The sequence below is a fragment of the Lytechinus variegatus genome, chromosome 18 (assembly GCF_018143015.1).
Source record: "Lytechinus variegatus isolate NC3 chromosome 18, Lvar_3.0, whole genome shotgun sequence".
Lineage (NCBI taxonomy): Eukaryota > Metazoa > Echinodermata > Echinoidea > Temnopleuroida > Toxopneustidae > Lytechinus > Lytechinus variegatus.
This window is the reverse complement of record NC_054757.1, coordinates 7,193,656-7,205,022: the sequence shown is the minus strand read 5'-3', so window position 1 is coordinate 7,205,022 and position 11,367 is coordinate 7,193,656. Positions and strand designations below refer to the sequence as shown.

General features: G+C 39.7%; 1 protein-coding gene across 1 annotated transcript; it reads right to left on the bottom strand.

The window, feature by feature from the left end:
• Positions 1-8,436, bottom strand: LOC121431973 (pre-mRNA-splicing factor RBM22-like). The gene is made up of 8 exons (XM_041629772.1): positions 8,340-8,436; positions 6,613-6,666; positions 6,054-6,216; positions 4,995-5,095; positions 3,694-3,866; positions 2,304-2,504; positions 1,320-1,570; positions 1-992 (listed from the first exon to the last, which is right to left on the bottom strand). The coding sequence occupies exons 1-8, from the start codon at positions 8,391-8,393 to the stop codon at positions 541-543; spliced, it is 1,449 nt and encodes a 482-aa protein (XP_041485706.1). The 5' UTR covers positions 8,394-8,436; the 3' UTR covers positions 1-540.
• Between the last annotated feature and the right edge of the window lie 2,931 nt (positions 8,437-11,367).

Here is an 11,367-nt window from a genome sequence, read left to right as displayed (position 1 = left end):
ATATCCCCTCCAATTTCATTATTTCTTTTAAATTTTGGTTGCATATGGAATGAAAATCTCTGCATGTGCTTGGGACAAAACAAGTGGTGAGCGGTGAGCATGGCCCGGTAGCATAAAGCTTAGCGACTGATCGTTGGGCTGATTTTTACGATTGATCATACACAATAATCAATACAATCAATAACGGAATGAGGCCCCATGATCAATCACTAAACTTTATGTCACGGGCCCCTGATGAGGAAATAATACACTTCATTTTGATTTGATTGTTCCTGATCTTGCTTTAAAAAAAACTTTGAGGACACCTTACAATTATTCTATATTACTTCTCATAATAAGGAATTATTTGAAGATGAGGTTGGATCCTGGGGAGCATTTCATGAAGAGTTTTGTCAGTAATTTTTACGGACAGATGTAAGAAGCTACTGAAAACCCTCTCATCTGATTGGCTGGAAGCAAATTATTTGGTGAAATTCACCTGACAGAACTGTTTATGAAATCCCCCCCCCCCCCCCCGTCATCAACAAAAGAAGGGGAATGCTAAGATTTTGTAGACGTTTCCTCGACACCCGTCCCCATCCTCTGCGGATCCTGTGAGGGGTAATGTACGGCTGGGGGCTTTGCGCTACCCTGCTGTGACCTTGGGGGTGGGGGCACATTGGGGGGAGGGGGCAGGGGCATTCTGTGTCGCATGTGCGGCGGCATGGGACCATCCCTCCTGCCCCCGAAGGGAGGGGGTGGAGGGAACCTGGGCATCCTCGGGGGAGGCCCACCTGGAGGGGGAGGGGGGAACCGTGCCCTGTTGCCCGGGGGCATGTGATGAGGGGGAGGGGGTAACCGTGGGGGTGGGGGCATACCCATGCCGTACCCGGGAGGAGGTCGGAACTGGGGGTGGGGATGGGGAGGGTTGTTCATTGGAGGGGGAGGGAGCATCGGGGGAGGGAAAGGTGCATTGCCGTGGTCTTGGTTCATTTGGGGTGGATGTGGTAATACTGCAAAGGGAAAAAGAGAGAAAACAAAACTTAATACCTTGTTAAGAATACATTTATAATGTAACATTGAGTGTTTAATATATATATAATTTGAATTACTAAAATTCCACTATCTATTGGATCTACAAGCTCTTGTTATGGCAAGAAACAAACTCTCTGTGTATGTCCATTTCCAAATGACCCATCGTCCCCCTCACATAATTTTTTTTACAATCTGCTCAATGCATACATGAAAAAGTTTAACGCTGAAGACTTGAAAGGACACCATGACAGTGTTCAACCTTTCCCATGGATCAAACCCACTTTCAAGAGATTTAGAGCTCTTACCTCCAGGCAGTCCCGGAACCGGTTCATAGTGCTGTTCCTTCACCCCTTCCTCATCTTTCTTCCCTGACCCCTGCTGGGCTTGGGGCTTCCCCCACTTGATGTTTAACCTTCGACCTTTGATGATGAGCTTCTGGAAGGAGTTCTCTGCAGCCGCCTCGGCCCCTTGCCTGTTGGTGAAGGTGACGAAAGCACACTGCTGCTTGGGGACTACGTTGATGCTCCGTAGCTCACCAAACTGATAGAAGTGACCCCTGCAAAGAATTCAGAAATGGATTAAAATGTAAAAAAAATACAAAGCTGCTGAGCAAAGTCAAAGAGTAAAAGAATGGCACCTGGTTTCGTAAACATACTTCCAAGTTGTGGGTGCGTCGTGGTCTAGTGGTTCTGACTATTGCCTTTGAAACAGAGGGTCGTGGGTTCGTATTGTAGCCATGGCGTGTTTTCCTTCAGCAAAGAAATTTATCCACACTGTGCTGCACTCGACCCAGGTGAGACTAGTGGAAATCCAGCAGGAGTAATTCCTTGCATTGATTGTAGCTTGAGCTAAAGCCGGGGTGATAATAGCAGTGATTTGTATCCTCTGTCAAAAGGCGCTTTATAAATCCAGCTATTATTAACTTCCTTGATGGAGAATTAATAGATGCTGGCTGTCATCACAATATACATAATATCTCTGAAAGCAGCTCACTAGCATGCATGTAATACCTGTTCGCTTTCCAATCTATCTCAATTTCTTTTCTTGATTTTAAAGTTGTTACTTCAGGAAGATGAGATTAATGATAGGACAATCCTTAATGTAGGTATATGTGACCCCCTTTATGAGGTACCATACAGAAATGATCTCTCTCTGTTATCTAGTTCATAAAAATTGGTAATGCTTTCAAGTTATGGCTTGAACAGTTCATGAAGGGAAGCAAAATTGGGGGAAATGTGGGAATCGGACATACAAATGTTGATAATCTTAAAGAATTTTGCAACACTCACTTGAGATCTTCCTCTGTGACCTTGTCTCCAAGTCCACCGACATAGAGCGTAGTGATCATCCGATCTTCAGGGGACTCTAGCTTGGGCATGGCCGCTGCTCGTCTCATCAGCTTATCGGCTACGGGATCATCCACTCCGTAGAAACGATCCTTGATGTTCTGATCGGCCAGGGGGTCATCTGGGTCTGTAGGCTTCTCGTGCCTAGGATACACAAATATAGAAATATTGAAGGAAGAAATGTATAGGATAAATGAAAAGGATGTACTAAATAATGAAACATGGGATTAAATTTAAGAATGGTCTCCTTTTTACAGTACTAAAAAATTGAGCCAAGGTAAGGGCTGACATTATTAACTTATCAACAACTTGTTCGTCTTTCTGTGATAAATTTCTTGTTGACTAGCATTGGGATTAAAAGTTGATATGAGTATAGGGGGGGAGGGGATAACAATAATCCTCCCCTGGGTTACCATCTTAAACCCTACAATCTAACACAAAAAGGACGGGGTATTTCAGAGGTGTTGCAGATTGGGGGACAATCATTGCCCCTCACCCCCACCTCCTGATCACAGCCACTATCCATGTGATCATGATAAAAATGTTTCATGCCCAATCCCAACAACATAAATCTACATATAAAAGAGATTTGTTTCACTCATCTATCAAGCATAAAACACTTGTAATAAAACTTCCAGAGGAAAAAAAAAAGACACACGGGGCTCAGGGCGATTTCACCCCCAAAATTCTCAAAACAGTCCTGGGGGGTGTTTCACAAAGATTTAAGTATGACTTAGAGTCGCACTTAAATGCCGAGTTGCGTACGGTATGAAAGGCTTGACCGCATTGGTCAGATCGTGCCATGAGGACGCGCACTACTGCGTATCTATCAATAAGATCGCGCATTGTATATCATGTAAGCGTCGGCATTTAAGGGCAACTTAAGTCATACTTAAGTCTTTGTGAAACACCCCCCTGGAAATTAAGAAAAGGAGCCCGGAAATTCCCCATTCACTGTAACATTAAATCTTATCCAATGTTGCAGATTGTAAAGGGTAAAACCACAATAGTAGACTTGCAACTAGACTGAACCAACTTCTAAACTAAACATTCATCTTACGGGTTGTGTGGTCCAGTGGTTAGAGCATTGGACTCATGATCGCAAGGTTGTGAGTTTGAATCCTCACTCTGCCATTGCCTCCACTTTGATAAAAAAGCCCGAGAGTAATATCTGTCGTCTATAACGTCAGCCACTGTGACTGATTAACCTAGACGTAAAATTATTTCCTAGGTAATTGGTTATATACCAGCTTGGCTATTACCAGCAAAAAATGCTCTCCTGCCGAGTTCCTACGGGAGTAACCATAAACAGAAACAGAAACATTCATCTTACCTGTATGGGCACTCTTCTCCTCTCTTACACTCTCCCTTGACCCAGAAAGAACATATATGAGGCCTGTTCCTCTTGTAGTAGGGTGTGGTCCGAGCCAACTTGAGAAGGAGATCGCTAGGGGCTTGGGCCTTCCCTACTGCACCCAGTGGCTGGTTACCCTCCACATTGGCCAACTGTGAAATAATAATAAAAGTCAAGTAATCATGATGATGATGATGATGATGCACAGCATTTGTCAAGCGCCATATATCTGTCAAACACATTCAAAGGCGCATTGGAGGAGCCAGCCAATCTGGGTCGCCTACAAGGGCGCGCACACAGAACTGCGACCCGCAGGTCTCTCCTCCTGGTTGGGGGAATGCAGGTGGACCACTACACCAGGATTTCCCCCTACTCATATTCGAATAGTGCAGTGGGTTCTTAACGTGCAAAGGTGGTGATTCTCCTCTACACGGGGCCTCCATTTAACGTCCTATCCGAGGGACAGAGTGTTTTCCACTGTAACATAACCTGCATCAAAACAGGGGAGAGACGTTTACACACAATGCACTAGCTTCAGTCATCCACCCGGGGTGAATTCGAACCCAAAACCTTTGGTTCGACAGGCAGACGCTTTACCTACTGAACCAACTTCGCTCTCATTTCATAATCATTTCTTTTCTGTCAACTCATCCACTTTCCACAAACAAAGCTCTACAGATACTCACCGTATACAGTGAAGAATGCTTATAACAGAAGCATTTGAATATTTTTGATTGAAAAACAAACAGTTGTTAGAAGAGGGCAGCAAATTGAACTGCATGGCAGGTCAGATTGTTTTCCAGCAATTGTCAACAAGACAGTTGATTATAAAATTATTGCTTAAAATTCATGCATTGAATGCAGATTTCACACAATTGGGTGGACAATTCAAACAGAATATTGATTTTTTAAAAATCCTGGGAGAAGGCTTAAGATATTTTTGTTCGGACATGATTTCAAGAAAATTGTTTTTACAGCAAATAATGGGCAAGAGTGCTAGTCAATTTTCATTACAAACAAAATCCAAACAGAATGCAGGTGAGGGGTGTGAGTGGTTACAAATAAAAAGATCTGAAAAAAGCTGAAGAGTATTGAAAAAGTCTGAAATAGAAAGAGCTCACAGATTTTTTTGTACAGAGGAAAGCCAAATATAAGCTGAAATTCAGCTGAAAATCAAAATGAAAAAATCTGAACTCTCACACCCCTCTTGCAGGTGCATAGAAGAAAAAAAAACAAGGCAGCTAGTAGGCAAGCAAGATAATAAGACTGTTATTTCCTACCTCTCTTTCCATGTTCTGTGAGTAGTACTCTTTGTTGACATCAGACTTGGGCATTTCATCTTTGACATTGAGGGCAGCATCACGGACTTGAATCGGTAAACCTGATATAAAAAATAAAGCAAGGGGTTGACTTGTATGTCCTTACATTGTTGTTCAACTCTCGCTATCACATAAATTTGTAAAAGCAAGGTCAAACGTCATAATGCAACATGGATTCAGAAAAATATTTAAAATAAGCTTCCAATCATTAGCAATTTCCTTATATATAAGCTGAGTTAATATTAACATTGAGTTCATTCGTAAGTACACAGGGGGAGAAATTTGTAAATAAAATTTGAAATCAAATGTTGATGAAACCTTCAATGATACACCAATTTCACTATTTACTTGCATTTACTTGGATGTAGAGACATAAAGCTGGAAGCTTATTTTTCCCTTGTCATGTTGGGTTGTCTCTGGTACAGTGAATAATTTAATGGATGGGATTTCCGGTGCCCCTCAATTGCAGATTCAAATGCGTTTACACTAGTGGCAGAAACTGCTTCCTCTGGTAAAGCATTCCAGTTATTGATGCTGTAATCTACATCTGTATTTCCTAACTTTCATACCATGGCCTCTGGTCCATTTATTATCATCAAGATGGAATTTTATTTATATATTCAATTCATTTTATCTATACAGGATAGCCTCATCAGTAGTCTTGTACTGTTTTCCAGGGGACCCTGTTCACAAATATTTACAATATAACAAACAAACAAATTACATAAGGGAATAACAAACAGAACATCCAAAATAATCTAAAGAGAATACATGGAAAAAAGATGATGGTACACGAGTACAATGTAGGGAATAACGTTAATTCATCTAGATTTCAATCAGCATAACAATAGAGGAAATTCTGAAAGTTATAAGAAATAAAAAAATTTCCCCTGGAAAACAGTACAAGACAGGAACAGGCTACTCGGATATACCCGATCAATATCTCTCACTTTATATCAAACCTAACTTGCTGATTGGCCTGACTTGGCCTGTAATAGCTTTACTTAGTACCATACTCACCATACTCTAGATCAAGCAGGCACGTCTGACAGACGTTCTTCAGCTTACTACAAGTTTGGCAGACTTCTGTCTTCTTGAACCTCATCCGAGCACCAGGGCACCAACGGAATATGGTGAAGGGACGCTGACATATCTTACACTCTCGTCCGAACTTCTCCTTGGTCTGACAAGTAGATGCAAAATCAGGTCTCAGTTTATGTTTCAAGAATATATATGGAGGCTAATTTCTTTCATTGGATATTCATATTTTCTTCTTTTTTTCAGTAATGATATGTGTACATTGTTCTTTGGGCTAAAATAAATATATAACAATTAAGAATATAATGTACTTCTTGATTTAGTTCTTTGCTTTTTGTTTCCTTACAAATAGATGATCATAATGATGATAGTAAAATGAGGCAAAGGAGTAGGATGGCGGTCCTAATAGTCTTTTCTCTTCTATCTTCTACCTAGTATTTCTTATTTTTCTCCAGGTGACGGTAATTAAAGGACACTATCTGGTATATTGTAATATGGTTACAGAAATAAGATTTAATAAGTGCAGAAACTGTATACTTACCATGCGAACGTATGGGTTATCACCAAGGCATGTTTGACACAGAATAGGGAAATCCTATGTAGAAAAGAATAAAAGATAAAAATTTGTTTAAACATAATTTCAGGCTGTATGTATTCTGAATCTGGGAGAAAATAACCTTGACAAAGACTGAGGTAACTTGCCAGTACAGGTGCAAAGCCAAATAATGTTGGAGATTCTATACACGTGTCGTAGCTTAGCTACATGTACTAACAAAGAGGGCAAGATGGTGACTTCAACATCACTCATCAGTACATTACATCGCATCTTCTCGAAATAAATTTCTGGGTTTTTTAAATATGTACTGTTTTAAATATGTAATCAATAATGTTTAAATGTTGGAAATGAAGTTCTAGTGCATTTACATAATTCAGTGCTAGAACTTTAAGTTTAAATGGGAAAGTAGAAATCTCGGGGTTGAACTTGAAATTGCAATTTTTCCCTTCCTCTATGCACACGATTAAAGGGCACACATATTAGTGAATGATTTTTACTCTCTAGGAGCCGAATGGCTACTCAAGACTTGTGCATCTCAAACTAAATCATGTTCATGTAGGCCTAACTGCTCATGCTGAACTGCATTTCATGTTGTTGATGCCAAAACGAAAGCGAAAGCAAAATTGACTATTGACATGACTACTGCACAGCGACAAATTGTGTACAACGGATAGCGGAGCGTGAACGTAGCGGTCGTGTACATTTTTGCTTATTACATGACGTCATCCAGCCACTGCCGAGAACCAATTTATGAATGAAAATATAGTAAGCATGCGCAGTGCAAGCCTTTTATTTCCCTACACAGAATTCCACCAAAACAAGTGTGCAATTCTCTATCACCTCGTACCAAAATCGACCTAGAATTTCACTTTCGCGTATTTTATATGAATTATGAAATGTATTCTCGGAGGATCTATTTTCTCACCGATACCGCACAGGTAAGAGAATTTCGATTACTTTTTGCTTTTCCGTCAAAATCTTACAAATTAGCGTCTATATGTCATCGTGTTCGTTGGAATTTGTAGAGTCTATCGCAACGTGCACAAAGTCAATTGGCTTCCGGGTTTCAGAGCGTCGCGTGAATATGCATGAAATTGCAGTTTCGATAATTTTTGATGGATACCGGAGCGATCCGATCACGAACCAAGACCATTTACCGCGTACACATCGTGACCGGATATCGTTATCGCTATCGATACTTCCGCACGCAGTCCGAAGGAATTATTTTTCGGACCACGTGATCATGACGTGATCTGCGCGATTGACCAATCAGCGGTCTTAGAATCGCTGTGCGGAGACAATCTATCCGTTGTACACAGTCTATGGACAATTTGCCGTTGTGTACTGATTGAGCAAGCTCAGCTGACAATGAGATTCCTATCACACAGTTGACATTCATATTCCATCCATATTCATGGTTACATTCAAACAAAAATTAGGCTTTCGCACCGACATTTCTGTCAATTAGCTTCAATGAGTTACACACGTCCACCTTTTTTCTTCTTTTCTCGTCATCACACACACCAATACACGAATACCAACAGGTGGGACAATACAACCAAAATTTACTCCGCAACATGAGATTGCAAAATAGCACGGATCTTTGTAAATCTTACATGAAATCAAACAGAATGTTGGTGAAATTCTTGAGGGAATAACGAAGATTCAAATAAAGACACAAATAAGATAAAATTAATTCGTAAAATACTTACAGCTTCTTCCCAATTCAGTCGATTATATGTGTTTGCGCTTTTGCTCACCGCCATCGCTTGTGCTGCTTTCTTAAACTGAAATTACCGACCGAAAATAAAAGTAGCAAGGCGATAAAGGCATACGGTATCGCTTATAATTAGTCAGTTTAGTTGTTGGTAAAAATATTTATCTTTCTCATTTTTCAACTTAATTTTTATAGTGCTTTTTGGTTAATTTTTACAATTATGATTTGCTATTGAATACGTTTTTTGTTTGTGTTTTTTAGAATTCTCTGAACATCTAACTTACTTTGTAGGATTACATGTACTTTCAGAGTAAGATTGAATCAAAGCTAGCTCTTCAGGTTTTTGATGACTTCAAGTTTTCATCCCGCTATTCTTATCATCTTTCCTCACCCATACTTTTATCATCGATTTTTTTTAAACAATTGTACACCTAGTTACCAATGATGAATAGAGCATTTCTATTTATTTGAAAGCAGGATAAAACAGCACTGTAGATTAAATGCCTTCATGACGTGTCCCCCCCTAAATTTGTTGTTGATGACCTTTTTTTTTTTTTTTTTTTTTTTTGCTTGTCAATTTATTTTCCTACGTCCCCCCTTAATTTTTTTTTTTTTTTTGCTTGTCAAAATTTTTTGGGTTGTCCCCTCCTAAAATTTGTGGCTTCCGCCGCCAATGAATGCCTTGCTCACGGGCATAGGTGCCGCGGCCGGGGATCGAACCCCAGATTTTCCATGTAGGGCCTATAGTCAGGCGCCTTGGACCACTGATTGATTGATTGATTCCATTTTCCAAGTCACCATACATGTATAGGGCCTACAGTAGCGAATCGATTAATAGGACGTGCAATTAGTAGGACGTGCAACTCACTATCTCCGAAAATATCAGAAAATTTCTATAAATTACCAATATCGCGCTGTTATAGACTAAATTGTGCATTTGGAACATCCTTCCTATGGTCAAGTGACAGGGTAAGCGAGCATTTGTGGGCTTTTTTGAGCACTTCACACTTACTTTATGTCGTAGGTCGCACCTATATACGTACCGTACTAACATTCAAATTTCCCGCCCTTTTACCAAAGGCCAATCATGGCGACTGGGCCGGCGGCATCCGAGCCGGACCATACAATAACGAGTACGGATGAAGAAATCTGGATGATACAAAGACCACGTCGAAAAAAAAGCACTTCTTACCAACCAGAAAAAAGAAAAAGAGAAAAGAGTGATGATATTACAATTGAAAATATCAATCAAAACGCATCATCAGACTCTGACTCGAATACATCATATCGTACTCCAGGTTTTACTTCTACCAAAAGATTGTCTGATTTCAAGCTATTTAAAGCACCTATAGATAGACAGAAGAAATTGAATTTAAGGAATATTGATCCTTTAAAAGTAAAAAAAGCGATCAGAGATGTGACTTCACAACCAGTAGAGTTTATTAAACCCATTAGCACTGGGTTGCTGGTAAAATGTATCAACCTAAAGCAAATGAAATCCATCTCACAGATTCAAAACATAGGCAATATACCAGTAAAGGTCACGGAAAGTAGGTCGGGAACTAAAGGAGTGATATATGGTGTCCCAACTGAAACATCAGAAGAGGATATTCTTGAAGAATTGAGAGACCAGAAAGTGACAGCAGTAAAAAGAATAGTAAAGAAAGACCAAAGAAACAAAAATGACAAAGAAAGAGAAGGTGCTGATAATAATCAGCCTATTTTTATTCCTATGAGGAGTGTGATTCTTACTTTCAGTCTGGCAGATCTCCCTCATAATATCAATCTAGGCTACCAGATGTTTACAGTAAAACCATATATCCCTCCTGTATCCAGATGTTTTAAGTGTCAAAGGTATGGTCACACTGCTGACATATGCAGATCTCAGATTAGGTGTGTTAGATGTGGAGATCATCATAATTTTGATCAGTGCCAGAAGAAATTGACACCAATATGTGCCAATTGTGGAGGTGAACACTCCGCTGCATTCAAAGGATGCCAGCAGGCCAAAAAAGCAAAAGAAGTTCAAGAAATAAAGATAATAAGAAAGCTAACATATGCTGAAGCATCCCAGGTCTGGAAAACACAAAGTGAACAAAAAGTCACACAGACAGTCACTGATGATGCTAAGGAATTTTCCCAATCAGTACCTAAGGTAAGAGTAAAAACCTATGTAACAGATAACCAGAGTAAAGTTACAAATCCACAGGTAGCAACGGTTCCAAGCGAACTACCTATGGAGACTAACTTTCCTGTCAACACCCAACAAAGGGATACACCACTGTCTGAAGTTAAAGATCAGGCTACCAGGTCAGCCGGTACATCGGCAAAGAATACCACACCTAATTTCATAAGTCTAGCCAGTGATGAGCAAATTGTTGTTTTTATATGTCAATTAATTATGTCATTAACTGAAGGGAGAGAAGAAGAAGAAATAAATGCTTTAATTTTAACTGCTGCAAGAAGATTGCGGCAACAAAAAAAGGAAATCATAACTCAACAACGCAGGAACTAACGCTTTCTTTGCCCTACTTTCCATCCTTCAATGGAATTCTCAGGGCTTATTAGGGCATGGACAAGAGCTACTTAATCATTTAAAAACAAATAAAGAATATGATTTAATTTGTGTTCAAGAAACGTGGTTTTATGATAATAGTTCACTTTGTATTCCAAATTATACATGCCTTCCAAGAAATAGGGAAGGTCAGCGAAGAGGGGGTTGTGCAATATATATCCACGATAGGATTAAGTACGAAGATCCAATCAATGATCCAAGTCTAGAATTACAACAAGTTAACATATATGTCACCAATAAAATAATATCTATTATCAACTTTTATAATCCATGCAAAAGATTAAACGAATCAATTCTAAACATATTGTTGAAGAATGTTAATGAAACAGATAACCTAATAATCTTAGGTGATTTCAACGCCCATAGTACCCTCTGGGGCAGTGACAAAACCGACAGAAATGGACAAGCCATTGAGCAATTTATATATGAGAATAACTTCATAGTATTG

Bases quoted from the DNA above. Each gene is read 5' to 3' on its own strand.
- LOC121431973 (XM_041629772.1), bottom strand. From the start codon at position 8,393: ATGGCGGTGAGCAAAAGCGCAAACACATATAATCGACTGAATTGGGAA. The intron at 2,505-3,693 runs GTAAGATGAATG...TGTGTATCCTAG, and splicing joins GGAGAAGAGTGCCCATACAG to GCACGAGAAGCCTACAGACC. The intron at 993-1,319 runs GTAAGAGCTCTA...TTCCCTTTGCAG, and splicing joins GGTTCCGGGACTGCCTGGAG to TATTACCACATCCACCCCAA.